General features: G+C 34.5%; 1 protein-coding gene, 1 long non-coding RNA gene and 1 pseudogene across 3 annotated transcripts; all 3 read right to left on the minus strand.

Moving 5' to 3' along the window:
• Nucleotides 1-3320: 3320 nt before the first annotated feature.
• Nucleotides 3321-6953, minus strand: LOC144567051 (cytochrome P450 89A2-like; annotated as a pseudogene). The gene is made up of 5 exons (XR_013515346.1): nt 6256-6953; nt 5245-5455; nt 4765-4922; nt 4393-4517; nt 3321-3909 (listed from the first exon to the last, which is right to left on the minus strand). The product of XR_013515346.1 is annotated as a cytochrome P450 89A2-like (transcript).
• A 1333-nt stretch (nt 6954-8286) lies between these two features.
• LOC144567050 (cytochrome P450 89A2-like) lies at nt 8287-11965 on the minus strand. The gene is made up of 5 exons (XM_078317092.1): nt 11080-11965; nt 10134-10344; nt 9636-9793; nt 9225-9349; nt 8287-8740 (listed from the first exon to the last, which is right to left on the minus strand). Exons 1-5 carry the CDS (start codon nt 11725-11727, stop codon nt 8383-8385), a joined length of 1500 nt encoding a protein of 499 aa, XP_078173218.1. The 5' UTR covers nt 11728-11965; the 3' UTR covers nt 8287-8382.
• Nucleotides 10493-10819, minus strand: LOC144567052 (uncharacterized). Its single transcript, XR_013515347.1, has 2 exons — nt 10717-10819; nt 10493-10683 (listed from the first exon to the last, which is right to left on the minus strand). It is a non-coding gene; the product is annotated as an uncharacterized LOC144567052 (long non-coding RNA).
• Nucleotides 11966-17310: the final 5345 nt, after the last annotated feature.

Below are 17310 nucleotides of genomic sequence, written 5' to 3' on the forward strand. Positions count from 1 at the left end.
TTTGGTCTTTTAAATCTCCCAAATATATTAATAATATTTGTCAAACAACATGTTCGACAATATTATCTTTCCACCATTCTGCTTTTAATATTAAAATAACACTATTGCAAAACTATTTCTTAATTTGTGCAACGAGCCCTTAAGGCTGTGCTCCAGAAACCTGTCGCACAGAGGAAGGGGACGGGAGGTGAAGGAAGGAGAACACACTCGTGTTACTCTGTTTACATCCCGAATCAGTGGGTACAAATTTCAGGGGCGAATAATAGTAGCGGACAGCTCCGGTCTGCCTTCGTCTCCTCTTCCTTCCCTTTAATGAGAAATTTACCCTCCGTTAGCCTAAACAAAAAGACACTGAAATCAGTCTCTCAGTATAACGAAACAAAAGCCAAAAAGCAATGAACTCAAGCCACGTAGGTTCTCCGTCTCAACAAAGGATGGAAAAAGTAGAAACACAGGCATCGTTGCTTTTTTTCTTGCCCACGGATAAATCACGCCTTTTTAATGAACAAGCGGTACTAGTAAAAACTGATATCAGATTAACCGATCCCAAATCAGTACCGCTTTTGGTACCAGACTATAATTAAAGCATGCAAACTGAGTTGGCCATCCACATACTATACAGCCTCAAGCCCTCAACATTATACAACAACAACAAAAAAAAAAAAATTCAGTATACTTCTGAGTAATTTTGCAATCAGGCCCCTACATGAAAGATGCGACTAATAAAAGCTTAAATGCCCTAAATAAGTTAGAAATTGCTAACTGCGGTTGGTTGTTCTCCCAGTTAGCTGCCTAAAGGTTGATTCGCGTATAACTGAATTTTTTATGCTTAATAAAATAAAACATATAAAATCAAGATGTAAAAAATGAATATATTAAAATAATTAATTGTAGTTAACTGAGTTCGTTTTCGACCACTTGATTTAGTATAAATGAACTAAAAAATTATAAAATTTGACATACATGCATCTCGAATGAATATGAACAAGATTAATGATTTGAATTTGACATCTAAATTTCAAATTTTTATTTGCTCAAAAATGAACTAGATAGATCAAATGCTACTCATAATTATTTTAGAATGCATTGCGTGTGTCGTTGATAGTCTCACTTAATTCAGATCATATTTCTAAGACAATTATAAAATAAAAAATATGAAAGCAATTAATAAATTGTAAAACCTTTTTGGATGCATTTTAATTTTAAGTTCTGAAATATTAATGAAAAAGTTGTGACAATCTTGCGTGACATCCAAACCAAAAGGTTTTATGCTCTCAAAGAAAAATAGACAGGGATCGAATCCTAGAAATGGAAGGCATGGAAGCAATAACTAAAAACGCATTCATCTCAACCTATTATTTTTCTCACAGTCTCACTACAAAGAAAGGAATCATTTTGTTCTTCTCGCATCTGAGTGCCGACTCCGCCTGAAATTGAGACTTTGCTATTGCTTTTTCTTGTCTGATAACACCTAAAGCAAGACCTCCCACCATCCGGTTATACCTTACGCTCCTCTTCTCCTCACAACCACCATCAAAGAATATTGGCGTCGTTTCATGGAATCCCCTTCCTTCATATATGGATGGAGAATATGCATGCCATAGACCAGCTAAGCATCATTCGCTTGGTCAGCCTTTACCTGACAAAGAGTAGATTCGATTTCTACTTGGGGAACTGGACTGACTAAGTTGACCGGTCGCATCGCTAGGGAATGGAATCTACGTCCCTTGGCGGCTTGGCGATTGAATCCTTTACCTTCTGGGGGGCATGAAATTCCTGCCCCAGAGTCAATGCTAGTGGATTCCAATTTCAAAAATTAACGGTAACCGACTCCCTTTAAGAGTGACCGGTCCCAGCTACAGTGACTGAGGGGGCAGTTGATCTGCTTCCCTCTTCCAAATCTTGTAAGAATTTATTTCAGGGGAGAGCTGGTACAAAGTAGACTGAAACTAATAAAATGTATTGAAAGAACGCTCGGAGTTAATAACCAACAATTTATTTAAAAAAAATCAATATCCTTAATATTGATATTTTTTGTGATCAAACGAACCTCTGGCAACTAATATTAAAATTTCAGCATTTAATTTTTTTTTTAAAATAATGCAGTGGCGATTGTCTCATCACATTCAAATGTATATATAATTGCTTACAAAAGAGTTGTAAACCCACAAAAACACATAGTTGTTCACAGTTATTATTCAAGATGGTATTTCCTCCCCTCAAAAGAGGAAGGGGGGTGTCCGATGCTCATCAGACCAACTGCGGTCGATGAGTAGTCTACACCATATGATTTTAATTTTTAAAGAGTAAATTAATTAACGGGCTCGCAATTTAAATTGGATCTATATCTGTATCTATAATTAATCAGCTAACTCTCAATCTTCTCTAATTTTCTTTCACGCTGAAAGAAAAGAGAATTCAAAAGTATTTGCACCGTCGTTCTCCTCGATCCCACCAGTTACGTGGATCACACAAAATCATATAGACAAATATCCTAGGATTTTGGCTTGAATTTGATTTTAAAATCTCATTTTATTTCTATTTCTTTGAAAAAAAAGGTTATTGCTGCACTTTTTGAGTCTTAGTAGGAATTGATTAAAATTGAGGATATGGAGCAAGAATATGGACAAATAGAACATCAACAGAGATTTTAAACTCTTTGTTACGGACCGCATTAGAACCCTAGCTCTTAATGCGGTCCGCATCAGGAGTTCAGGACCCTCTAAAAATTTAAATCGTGGTGTGTAAACTGTAAACCGCCCAACTGTAGTTAGTCGGAAGGGCATCAGACACCCCCCCTTCGGCCCTTTCCCCTCTAAAGAAAGAATTAATGGGCCGCCTCGGTCCATAATCATAGGAAAAAAGAACCGATTTTGGGTTGGTTCACTAGTTTTGAAAAAAATCAGCTGGTTTCCAAGGTTATATGCTTGTTTGGTCTTCTATTTAAACCGAACCGGATTTGCAATCGGATCTGGTTTTTACCAGTCTACTATGGTTCCGTGTGAGCAGCCTTCTATTTACGTCTAGTTCTTTCAAAAGAAAACACAATTGAATTGCTATGACTGATTTTTCTGAATTTTATTATAATATTATTTTGATTTTGATTTATACCATGTTATCTCATTACCTCGATATGATAGTTATATTTATGTAAAGACTTGTTTGTGATTGATGTAGTGCTTTCTATAAGTCACACTTTTGCGGTTGGGTTAGATGTTCAAGTATAACTCCTCTCTTACTTAGCTTAATTAGTAAGTTTCTAAAGAAACAAGTAGTGTTTTTCATAATTCTTTTGCTGATTTAAGGACAAAATAGTCACATTTTGATAATAATAAAAGTTTAAACTAAACGTTACACCACAATCTTCTTAAAGTATTTACAAAACCAAAAAGGAATTTATCCTAAGATTTCCAAAATTCCAAACGAGCTACTAACCCAGAATCTATTAACAAAGGTCCAATCAATATTTAAACAAACTCCTATGCTATGCATACACACATATAATACATAAGGTACAATGCACAACTAATAGTGAAAGCAAAGTTTCACACTTACTTTCGTGACACTACACGAGCCCGAAGAGGATTTTTCATAATGACAGTAAACTCAAGCTTTTCGGTCAGATCGACCTTCTCTTCATCTATCTCTTTCCATTCAAATTCCTTCACTAAATTTGCAACAAAATATTCTAGATGCATTAAGGCAAGCGCCATTCCGGGACAAATCCTTCGACCAGCTCCGAATGGCATCATTTTTATCTCCTTGGTACCCGTTAAGTCAACCCCTTCACCTTCGCCTCCTTCAGTGAACCTCTCAGGTTTGAATTCAAAGGGATCAGACCATATTGATCCATCACAACCTATTTCGGCCACTGTGACATTAATCGCGGCATTCTTTGGGATGTGATACCTACAATAATGATAACTAGCTTAGTAACATGCTAGGTTTTGATATATCTTTTGGTAGATTAACATTCCACTACTATTAAAGTGCAAATAGAACTATCGATGCTCAACTACAAAATTGTACCAATGCCATACTAATCGTCACTTCTTCTTTTGTTTAAAGACTTTCTGGTTTTACCTTACTATTGGTTTCTGCATTCTGTTTTCTTTTTCTTTCTTTTTGCAACCAAATAGATACAACAATAATTTTTCCAATGCCAAGAATTTTCACCGCAGATGGCACCTCTGTAAAAGCTGCTTAATTTTATCCAATCTTTATTGTTTTTGCCTGATTTAAGTTCAATTTACCGGGTACCATACCAGGTAGAATACAGTATGAGTGCCAGCCAACCTTGGTAATACAAGTAAAAGTCCTAGAGAGATTACAAATTGCATTATATTATAACTGCAGTAAGGTAATAAATTGGTTTGCGCGAGTGTACACTACCCGTTCAGCTTCGAATCCTCGGAAACTGTGTGAGGCAACACGAAATGCCCCGGGGGGTGCCGCCTCAGACCTTCTAATACAACTGCCTTCAGAAAAACCATCTTTTGCAGATCCTCCTCTTTCACCTATGGTTTATAAACACCTAAACTTAACCCGGCACGATATATAAAGAAACACTCAGTTTGGAAAAAAAAAAAAAAACTCTTCTTTTCCAAGAATCATATCGGTACTGATTGGACTTTGCAATGTATGGTTTGCTGCAGCTTGAAACAGATGACCAAGTTTTATTTTGGCTGATCAATATGATACGGTTAGTGTGCAAATGTGCTAAATTTTAAAATTAAGCTACAGAAGAAATGATGTTATCCTAACCTCATCACTATCTTTGCCCGCCACCTGTTCAATCTCAGTCCAGAGCTTCTGTTGTATCTCTGGCTGTTTTACAAGGTTCGCCATGATCCATTGGAGAGTAGTTGCTGTAGTGTCGGTCCCACCATTCAGAAACTCTGAGCATAGACTCACAATCTCACCTGTCAAGACAAAATGTCAGTCTGTAACAAGAAGCTGCTCACCTGAGTGCCATGTAGCTAAATAAACGAAATTTCATCCCGTGGTTCTATCCCAGAAAATTTTAACTGATTAAAGAAAAAACAAAAAAACAAAATATCTACCAATGAAACAATGGATATCGCATATTGCTCTGAAATAATACCATGCCTGGCCCCAACAAAGTACAGGAAATATTCCAGGTCCCACATACCCTATATACATTTTTAAATTTGTCCAAACTACCCCTTCCTAAGATTTCAATATATTTGGCAATTTTCAGAGATGCAAACAAATAAAAAAAACCTTCAGTTAATTTTCTGCCACCATCCTCAGGTATTTTCAGATCAAGTAGTGAATCGACATATGAAAAAACAACATCTTTGCTCTCCTTTCTCTCCTTGCGGGCTCTGATAAGTGGCAAGAATATATCCTCTTGCCTCTTACGTAAAGATAAAATTGCATCCCACCTCTTCCTGAATATTATCTAGGTTATTGTCGGGTAAACAGAGAAGACCTGAACATTAGTTCACAGAATTCAACAAATTCTTAGAACCTAATCAGAAGTTAAGTTATTTTATAGAAAAAGCAGAACAATAAAGGATAGCAGAGAGCAGCAATGAAATCACTCAGATAGAAATGGGCTTGGTTGACCATTTAAAGGATCCAAAATAACTTCGCCATTATTGAAGTTTGTCTTTTTTCAATGACATCATTATGGACCTTACCGAATAACACAATTGAACTTACCGAAATCATATCTCTCATTGCTACGGGCAAAGTACAAGTGATATTTTAGTGGCATTTACCAAGTACTTATGCTATGATACATACCAACTTAGTGACATCCACCGAGACCGTTTTTTTATCAAAAGTAAATGGTTTCGCACTATCACCCTTAGACCTTAATTGAATTTTGTTTGTAGACAGCTTGCCAACTTTTGTGTGTTGGTTGCAAAATTAGTATATTGAGCATTATTGCAAATAAGGAATAGATGTTGGGTCTTATTCACAACAACAAAACATTCCAAAATTGTTCCTTTACCAACTTCCATTCTCTTGCCATAGTTGCAAATCTAAACCATTCGATTTTAATCGCACAGATAAAAAAAAAATTCTCCTAAAAAGCCACGGTATGCTCTGTACATTCAATTCAAATCAGGCAATGCCAACAGACATGTCATATTTGTGCTGCAGTGGCAACTATAGCAGCATATGCAGACCGGTTATGTACCTATATCTAATAGCATACTTCATACTTGGGAATTGGGATAAGTTATTACCCCCATCCCCATGGCCCCATGTTACAAAACATACCTGTAATTTAAGGAAATAACTCATCAATTCCTTCTGAACCTTCTTGATTTCTTTAATCTGCGACTCATCCAGTCTCTCCCCAAAGCACATGAGCACCAGCAAGCAAAACATGGCAAACTGGAAGCTTTCCATGGCCACGACACTTCCATCCCTCTCACTCTGCGTCTTCACCCGGTCGATCAAGATGGAAAGCATCCATTTCCTGGCCGGAGCATACATGCAAACACGTGATGGGTGCAAAATCTCGGCTGTTAGATTACGACGCAGCGCACGCCAGACGGGGCCATACTTTGCTGAGCTGATGTTCCTCTGTCCTGAGGAGATAATTCGAGAAGCAGCGTTGTTGGTGGGACGGTCGGCAAACGTGGCGCCTTGCTGAATCAACGCTTGATGGGCCCAAGTGCGATCACAAATGAAGACTGCTGGGCGTGTTATGAGCTTGACCGAGATAATAGGTCCGTGTTTTTGGACAAGGCGTCTAAGGAAGGGCTCGATTTTGAAAGAGGAGCCCTTCAGATATACCAGAAAGGCGCGTGGGCCTGGGGGCAGAGGAGGCTTGCGGCTGTGAAAGATGCGAGAGGAGAGCAAGATGGTAAGAGAGAGAGAGACCGCGAGGGTCAAGAGGTAGAAAACCCAAACCTCCATTGATTGATGCTTTTTGTTTTTGTTTTTGTTTTTGTTCTTCTTCTTTACTGCTCGTTTCCTCCTTTTTGTGGAAACGGATGGTGAGTTGAGACTGAGTGCGTATCCTCTGAGATATCTCAACTTTTACGTGACCGACGTGTGCGGTGCCTATTCGGGGGTGATGTCATGTGGGATTTGAGATTCGTGCAGAACGTCTTTAAACGGTTAGGATTTTCCATAAAGTCACGCAAACTTTGAGATATCTCAGAGGATACGAATTCGAGACTGAGAGAGACGACACCAAGCAGGGAGAGTATCCTGTGCGGAGCTGTACGGATATTTTAATCTGGTCCGTTCGTTTTGATCGGACGGACCAGATAAGAGTGGGCCTAAATTTTGAGATCTGATCTGGTCCGTCCGATCAAAACGAACGGACCAGATTAAAAGCTCCGCAGAGGATAGAGTTCCACACCAAGCAAGGGGCTTGGGTGCGTATCTTCTGAGATATCTCAACTTTTGCGTGACCGACGTGTACGGTGCCTATTCGGGGGTGATGTAGGGGTCCTTATTATTTGTGCTTTGAGATTCGTGTAGAACGTATTTAAACGATTGGGATTTTCCACAAAGTCACTCAAAGTTTGAGATATCTCAGAGGATACGAATTCGGGAGCTTGGAGGAGTGTGAATGGAAGCGTGGAAAGTTCATATTTGGTTGCCGAGTCAACAAACGGTTCGTGCATTTTATTTCGATCTGAATTGATTCAAAATTTCAGATTCTGATTAGATGGTCTGAATCTAAATTCAAAATTTGAGTTATTTCAGAGGATTCAGACTCGTGTAGAAAAATGCGAAAGGAGATTAAATTGTTTATTAGGTGAAGAAAAATTAAGTTATTTTTGTTTGGTTCAAACATGTTATATTTAAATTATTTTTTGTTTAGTTAAAATATGTTGCTTAAATTATCATTTAAATTTAATATTTTATTTTAATTTTTAATAACTTATAAAAAAATTAATTCAACCATCTTTTGTAAAAGTTTATACAAAATAAAAAAAAACTACTTATTTATTATGGATATTTTAGCAATATTAAATGATTGGTACTTTTTAGTTAACAATGTTTCAAATTAAATTAATAAAAAATTCAAATTCCTCTTGTAGTCGCATGATGCCACGAGGGGACAATTTCCTGACACCCGTGTCGACCATGAAAAAAAAAAGAGCATATATTGCAAGAAGTCCAAATTTGCTTCGCAATCTAATGATCTTATGTAAAGTTGAAAATATAAAAGATTTAATATAACCTATTTCAAAACCTCCATTATTCTACCATGGTCAAGGTGGCAAATGGAGTAATTCACTATACAATTATTCCAAACGAGCTCCTAATTAACCAAGAATACCTAAATAATGATCCAATAAAAATTTAAAGATACTTCTTTGCCATGCATACACAAACTATACATAAGGTTCATGGCACCAGTAATAAGAAAAAGTTACACATTTACTTGCGTGGCACTATACGAGCCCTAAGCGGCTTTTTCATTACAGTGGTGAACTCAAGCTTTTCAGTCAAATCAACCTTCTCTTCATCTATCTCTTCCCATTTGAACTCCTTCACCAAATTTGCAACAAAATATTCTAGATGCATTAACGCAAGTGCCATTCCGGGACAAATTCTTCGACCAGCTCCGAATGGCATCATTTTTATCTCCTTGGTACCTGTTAAGTCAATCACTTCACCTTCGCCTCCTTCAGTGAACCTCTCAGGTTTGAATTCAAAGGGGTCAGACCATGTTGAGTCATTGCAACCTATTTCAGCCACTGCAAAATTAATCGGGGCATCCTTCGGAATGTGATACCTATAAATATGATAACTTCCTTAGCAACGTGCTAGGTCTTGATATCTCATATTGGCAGGTTAACATTACACTGATATAAAATTACAAATTGAACTGTTCATGCTCAAGTACAAACATGTACCTCATCTCTTCTTTAATGAGGTTAAAGGTTGCCTGGCCTTTCTATTGTTTTCTGAACGCTGTTTCCTTTTCTTTTCTTTTCTTTTCGAAACCAAAGTGAGGTAAAACAATAATTTTTCAATGCCGAGAAAAGCATAATAGTTGGCACCTCTGTAATAGCTGCTTAATATTATCAGAGTCTTTTTTGTTTTTACCTAAAATTTGTTCAATTTACTGGGTACCATACCAGGTGGGTGCACTAGCTAAAGAGTGCCAGCTAGTCTTGATAATAAACATAAAAATTCTTGTATAGAGATTACAATTTCAGTAGATCATCTGTATAGTGAGTTAATTAAATATATTCGCACAAGTATACACTACGTACCCATTCAGATCGAAGTCCTCAGAAACAGTGTGAGGCAACACGAAATGACCCGGAGGGTGCCGCCTCAGACCTTCTAATACAACTGCCTTCAAATACACCATCTTTTGGAGATCTTCTTCTTTCACCTTTGGTTTATAAACACCCAAATTTAGCACAGCACGATATTTAACGAGACACTCAATTTGGAAATAAAAAATTCTTCTTTTCCCATTAGGCCATAACATATTGGTTGTAATTGGATTTTGCAATATATGGTTCGGTGCAGTTTAAAAGTTAAAACAGTTCAGCAGGTTTCATTCTGGCTGGTTCATGATTATACTCTTTGCATTTTTTTTAGCTCTGCATTCTAAATTTTACAAATTAAACTACAATGCATAATAAGTTATATTGGCTAAAGAGTAAAGACATCACCTCATCACTATCTTTGCCCATCGCCTCTTCAATCTCGGTCCAGAGCTTTTGTTGTATCTCTGGCTGTTTTACAAGGTTTGCCATGATCCATTGAAGAGCTGTCGCTGTAGTGTCAGTCCCGCCTGTCAGAAACTCTGAGCATAGGGACACAATCTCACCTGCCAAGACAAAAATATCAGTTTGTAGCAAGCAACCTTTTACCTGAATTACTCTTAAATGTTAAATGAATGAAATTTCGTCCTATGGTTCTACCCAAGAAAATGTTAACTAGTTAACTAAAAAACGAATTAAGGAAAAGCAAAATATCTACAAATGAAAAAAATGGCATGATCACATATGACCTTGTAGGTTGTAGTAATACCATGCTTGCCCTGCCCTTATTAAGATAGATCCTGCTGACTCTATAAACATTTTCAAAAAAAATGTCCATACTACCCTTACTAAGATTTCACATACTTGGCAATTTTTAGAGATGCGAGCAAAAATAAAAAATAAAACCTTCAGTTAATTTTCTGCCTCCATCCTCTGGTATTTTCAAATCAAGTAGGGAATCGACATATGAATAAATAATATCTTTGCCTTCCTTTTTCTCCTTGCGGGCTCTGATAAGTGGCGAGAACAGATCCTCTTGCCTCTTACGCAAAGCTAAAATTGTGTTCCACCTCTTCCTGAATATTATCTTGGTTATTGCCGGGTAAGCACTGAAGACCTAATATTAGTTCAAATGATTCAACAAATTCTTAGAATTTTACAGCATTTTACAGGCTTTTCAGAAAATTAGAACAAAATAGGATTGCAGAAGCAGCACTGGATATACAAAATAGCTTTGCAATTATTGAAGTTTATTGACCTTTTCATGATATCCTTATGGACCTTATAAATAAGACAATTGAGTACACTGAGATCATACTCTCTTATCGCTACAGGCAAAGAGGCATTCTTTCAAGTACAAACTGATATTTTACTGATCCGAGAATTATAGTATTAATATGTACTTATGTCATATTAGGGGTTCTTAATTGAATATTGTTTGTCAACAGCCAACCAACTTTTGTCTGTCAGTTGCAAAGTTGGCCAATACTGAGCGTTATTTGCAAAATATTTGCTGGGTGAAATTCACATCAACAAAAAATTGCAAAGATGGCTGGTCAGCACTAAGTACTGTTTTTTTTTGTAACAAGTTGGTACCTGTACCGACTCCTATTCTTCTGCCACAGTTTTTGAGCAACTATGGATGTGATCTTAGCCATCTGATTTGAATTTGCATGGATTTCAGAAAATCCCCCCTAAAAAGCCACCGCAAAATCTGGCGCGTTCAATTCAAATCAGGCGGTTCAAATGGACATGCATAGTTGTGCAATAGTGGCAATTGGAGACTATATGGCAGGAGATCAGGATCCATTCAGTACCTATACCTACTAGCACACTTGTATTTTAATGATACCTGTATTTTAACGAAATAAATCATTAATTGCTTCTGAATCTCCTCAATTTCTCTAATTTTTGCCTCATCCAACTTCTCCCCAAAGCACATGAGCACCAGCAAGCAAAACATGGCGAACTGGAAACTCTCCATGGCCACAACACTTCCATCCCTCTCCATCTGCACCTTCAGCCGGTCGATCAAAATTGAAAGCATCCATTTCCTGGCTGGGGCAAACATTTGAACACGAGACTGTTGCAAAATCTCGGCCATTAGATTCCGCCTCAGTGCACGCCAGAGGGGACCGTGCTTGGCTGAGCTGATACTCCTCTGGCCGGAGTTGAGAATATGAGCTACTGCATTGGTGGTGGGACGTTCGGCAAAGGTGGCGCCGTGCTGAATCAATGCTTGGTGGGCCAAAGTTCTATCAGAAATGAAGATCGCCGGACGAGATGCTATATTGACAGAGACAATAGGTCCATGTTTCTTGAAAAGGCCGCGAAGAAAGGACTCAATTTCGAAGGAGGAACGCCGCAGAGGAAGGAGAGGGGCGAGTGGTCCTGGGGGGAGAGGAAGCCCTTTGCGGTGGTGAGAGATTTGGGAGAAGAGAAGAATAGTAAGAGAGAGAGAGATGGCAAGGGTGAAGAGGTAGAAGAGCAAATTCTCCATCGATACTTCTCCTTTTCTTTTTCCTTTTTAATTTTGTCCTTAATTCCTCTTATCCTCCTCCTTATAAACAGATGGTGAACTGAGACAACGGTAAGCGAGCAGGCCTGGAGAACTGGGGAAGGGGTAACTGGGGAAGTAACAGTGTGAGATCGAGTGTGGAAACTGGAAAGGGAAGAGCCAAGTGGTAGTAGGCTGAAATCAAACAAATAAAACACACAAAGAAGGGAAGAAGATAGAATCATAGAAGTCCGTTGCTTTCGGGGCATTTGAATGCTATGGGTACTGCTCGGAGTACTCCCAAAAGTAGCTTGATATAGTACGCAGACTTGGAATATTTTTTTTTTAGTGAAATAGGATGATGTCAGTATACTGAATCAAATTTTCAATACCCCAGTCATGTACCGAAAATTTGATTTGTTACTTGCTAAATTTGTAAAAAGAAAATATATATCAACCATTTTTGTTAAGAATTAATTTTTTATTTACTAAAAAACGTTCCACATATTTGCATGTGAAATTATCAATTGAACAAAGTAGACCATCTTAATTTTAACTAAAAAATAGTTTAAGAATAATAGAATAAGATAAAGGTGTAAAAACAAGCTTATATTTTGACTCTTAAATTATCACATTCGATGCAAATAGTCTTTTTAATTATTATTTTTTATTTTATAAAGAATCAATTTTTGATCTAGTAACAAAGTATAATATTTTTATATAGATATTGTAGGTTTGAAATTCATATAAAATCTTTTATGAATATTGGAATTTAGAAAGTTAGTCCTCTTATCTTTTTCTAAATATATAATTTCCATTTCATTTTATTAAACCATGAATTATTACATTTGATTTCAATCAAAATATTTCTTCCATCTTAATTCTTAACAAATGACGAGGTATCATTTTATCAAAAACAAAAACAAAAACAAAAACAAAAAAGCAACATGACCTTCATGTCATCAAACTCATTACCAAGTACGAAAATGAAATATCATCTCATGTGCCTATCAAAATTATTAATTATTAATGGTAGTAAAAAGTTAATTAAATACACTACATAATCGTATAGGAAAATAACCAATCAAATAATAAAATATAGAGACACAATTGGATGAAGTCGAATAATTTGAGAGGTATAAGTAAACTTTTTTCAAAAATAAAAATACAAAATTAGTTTAGAAATATTTTTTGCAATTGCATCTCCCATGAAAAAAACAAACATATTATTACATTTTTTTATTTTGTTGAATATTTACATAAAAGTCTTCATTTACATTCGTTAACTTGTAAACGATTTTATATTGTAACAATTCATACGATGAAATTATTATGACACTTTTTTTCTAAAATAAAAGTAAGAGCAGCGTCATGGGTGATTTTCATTTAGTGCGTATAGCAAAATTGTTATGGATGAAAAAAAATGCAAAAATCTGCCGCCACAAGTGTCAAGTGGTGATGTTATTTCGTTTTGTGGACATTACTGCGGGAGCCGAGATTTTTATTTTTAACCAACAAAAAAAATATTTTATTAAAAATAATCACGGTTGGGCCGAATTTTTAAAAATATCCGGATCGCGAATTTTTTATTCCGGGCCGTGAAAAAAAATTCGCATCCCGAATCTTTTTTTTTTTTTAGAGTTTGGAGAAAGAAAATATTCATAGTTTGATTTTTTTATTTTATAATATATGTATAATATATGGAGATGGGCTATGGTGCATTGCAATGCATGGAGGGATTTGTGCATTGGACCATAAATCTAAAATTCAAAATCCAAATGGCCGATCCAAACTGTTCATCTTGTTCTCCATATTAATATGTGCTTGGAGACCAAATTTTACATTTTTCTGAATTTTTTTACTATTTATTAAGTATTTTACAAAATTGTTGATCCAACGGTGGCTTAACAAAACAGTAAAATCAGCAGCCACCGTTGGATCAACAATTTTGTAAAATACTTAATAAATAGTAAAAAAATTCAGAAAAATGTAAAATTTGGTCTCCAAGCACATATTAATATGGAGAAAAATGTAATTATTAATTGTGGAATTTTTTAGTTTGCATGTAGAGTAATTTAGATTTTTGTATAATTATATTATGTTATATAATTATACAAAAACCTTAATTATATATAATTATATGTAATTATATTATGCATATATTTATTATAGATACATATACATATATTATATTATATATACATATATTATATTGAGGAGGGTTCAAATGCCTCCATGTTTTTGTGCCTCCATCATGCCTCCATCTCTTTCCATCATTTTCAAAGTTCAAACAGTCGATCCGAACCGCTCAACCTAACCTCCATACTAAAATATGTTTGGAGACCAAATTTTATATTTTTAGGAATTTTTTTACTATTTTTTTAGATAGGTACAAAAATATTATTTTTAGATGGTTCAGATTTACTGATTTTGTACCTATCTACAAAAATAGTAAAAAAATTCCTAAAAATATAAAATTTGGTCTCCAAACATATTTTAGTATGGAGGTTAAGTTGAGCGGTTCGAATCGACTGTTTGAAATATGAAAATGATAGAGAGAGGTGGAGGCATGATGGAGGCACAAAAACATGGAGGCATTTGAACCCTCCTCTATTATATTATACATATATAAATATGTTACATATACATATACATATATTATATATACATATACATATATTATGCATATATTATATATACATATACATATACTATGCATATATTATAAAAAAAATTAAACCATGAATATTTTTTTTCTCCAAACTCTAAAAAAAAAAAAAAATCCGGGGCGCGAATTTTTTCTGAGGTCCGGAATAAAAATTCCGCAGTCTAGGTATTTTTAAAAATTCGATCCGAACCGTGGTTATTTTTAATAAAATATTTTTTTTGTTGGGTAAAAAGAAAAATCTCGACTGCGGGAGGTTCATATGGATATTTACAATGGAAGGTTGAAATGTCAAATGTGTATGTCCATCACTATTATTATTATTTTCGAGGAAAAAATGGTTCTAGGCAACCACTGACGGTTTTTCTAATAAATGCAACAAAATGATAGTTTTAACCGGAGAATTTTTTTATTTTAATATTAAAAATAATAGGAAAAAAAAAGAGAAAGATTACCTTAGTTTCATAGAAAAATAGGTAAAAAAAATTCGATCCACATTGTTTTTTTTTACCGAGTCCGGCTAGTATGACATCGATGTCATATAACACTAATTTCAAAATTGATTGAATTGACTTCAAATGACTAATCCAAACCGGTCAAACCGATTTACTTTATGAGTGATGCGTTTACATGTAAATTCGTTACATTTTCAAATTATTTTAGTATCAAATCAAGCGGTAAAATATGTTGAAAAATGAATGTATTAAAATGAACTTAAAAACTCATACATTTGACAGCTTGATTTGATACTAAATAAATTCAAAAAATTATAAATTTGTATGTAAACGCACAACTAATGAAGTAGATCGGTTTGAACGGTTTGGATTCCCCATTTGAAGTCGATTTGATAGATTTTGAAGTTAGTGTTATATAGGTTGAAATAAAACTGATATTATACTGACCAAACTCCTTTTCACCTATCCTTTATTTATGTACTCTTTATGTACTCTTTTATTTTGTCTCTATTATTTTATAATATATTCTAAAAATAAAAGATTCTCCTTTAACCGGATTATCTTCAAACATGTACCGCAGCAGGCTGAGGTGGTGATACAGAAACATCATTTCTTAACTGTGAAGCTTCTCAATTACGCTGATGCAGTGTACTAGTTTTTTTCTTTTTTAACTTTCTTTATTAAAATATTATTTTATTAAAGTACTAGTTTTCCTATCCAAGTTGGAATTTTTTTTTATTTCAATTAATGATAATTAATTTTAAAATTATTTTTTAGCAATTGGAACATCAAATTTCTAAACTAGGAATGCGGATAAGTCTTTTCCGTTCTTTTTTTTTTATACAACCAATAAAAGACATGTTGGAGACGGAATAATATGAAATATAACATACTGCATGCCATGGTTATATAAATAAATGTACTATATTACACATTAGGTTGAGTATTAAAAAAATATATATATTAATGACAGAATTCCTTTTAAAAATTACATCAAAAAGTAACTAGTTGAGATATAGCAAAGGTCCTAATTTAAATCCCACTATGCATCTATGCAATTATAGAATGAGATAATTATTTTTTCATAGTTAACTTTGATTGAGAAGTTTAAGCTGTGCTCTTTGGTTCTACTTTTTTTCAAATTAAATTTTATTAAATTAAAAAATTATCAAATATTTATTTCTCAAGAAAATAAGAAAGGTTTAAATACTCTTATTTTTTGTGCATTCATTTTTTCTCCATTTTTATAATTGTAAATAACAAAAGTCTGAAAAATCGAAAGCCAAATAAAATCCTAGATGGAATTTACATTATTTAATTTCTCTACGCATACATAAAAATAATTTACTTTTGACATTGTTTTGATGGAAACAAAATTTAAAGAATCAAGGCCGAGAACTTATCCATATTGATGAATTTTACGAGATTTTGTGCTAACAATCTATATTTAATTTATTGTGTGTAGAAAATTTGATAGATTACAAAATTTTGATATTTGAGTTTAAAATTAGATATTAAAAATTAAAAATAAATAATAAAAGGTTAAAACCAGGGTTCTAAATAGCGCGCTATAGCGTCGCTATAGTATTTTCAGACCATAAAAGTTATAGCGCTATCGGCACTATAGCATGCTATTTAGCGTTGTTTTTTTTTAATTGTTCTGCTATGACGTGATAAACGCTATTTAAATCATTGGTTAAAACCTTTAAACCCCTTTAAAAAAAATATGTTATTGTCAAATAAAAAATTAAAAAAAGCTCAAATGCACACTCAAATATCTTTTTATTATGAATTATTTTAATGAGATCGTTTGGTGATATTTAGAACTAGATATGTTTGACCCATTTTTATCTATTTAAAAAAAATTGCTCCAGTGATTCCGCTTCTTTTCAAATAAACAATTTAATTAATCTGATCAGACTGCCAAGAATTCTTACTAACTTATTAAATTCAAGTCTTGGTCGTCTCCCGGAAAAGTATTAACTTCTAGCGGCAGCAAAGGATTTTACGCGCAAACCTTTCATAGTTTCATTGGCAATCATTGCACAATTTTAAGTTGGAAACCTCAGACGCCTGGTAAAACTTAGACATCAAATATTCAATAGTTCCCCAAATTTGAACTTCATCGCTAAACCGTTTATACCTTCCCCTGTTATTTCATGCATGCAGTGAGACTTTAGATGATGTTGACAATTAATAGGAATATAAAATATAATATTAAAAAAATATTATGTAGAATAATTTTTGCTATAATTGTGCTATTCGTAATAGTTTTTTTTAGCTGTGACACAATAATAGCTATTTAAAACCTCGCTGTTTATGCATTCCCCTGCTGTTTCATGCAGTGAGCGATGGAGCCGGTCCTTGTAATTTTATTAAACCGTATATACCTTTCTCTGTTGTTTCATGCAATGAACGACGGATCTGATCCTTGTAATTTTGGTTTTGATACAATATAATAATCAA

The sequence above is a fragment of the Carex rostrata genome, chromosome 16 (assembly GCF_964058835.1).
Source record: "Carex rostrata chromosome 16, lpCarRost1.2, whole genome shotgun sequence".
Classification (NCBI taxonomy): Eukaryota; Viridiplantae; Streptophyta; class Magnoliopsida; order Poales; family Cyperaceae; genus Carex; species Carex rostrata.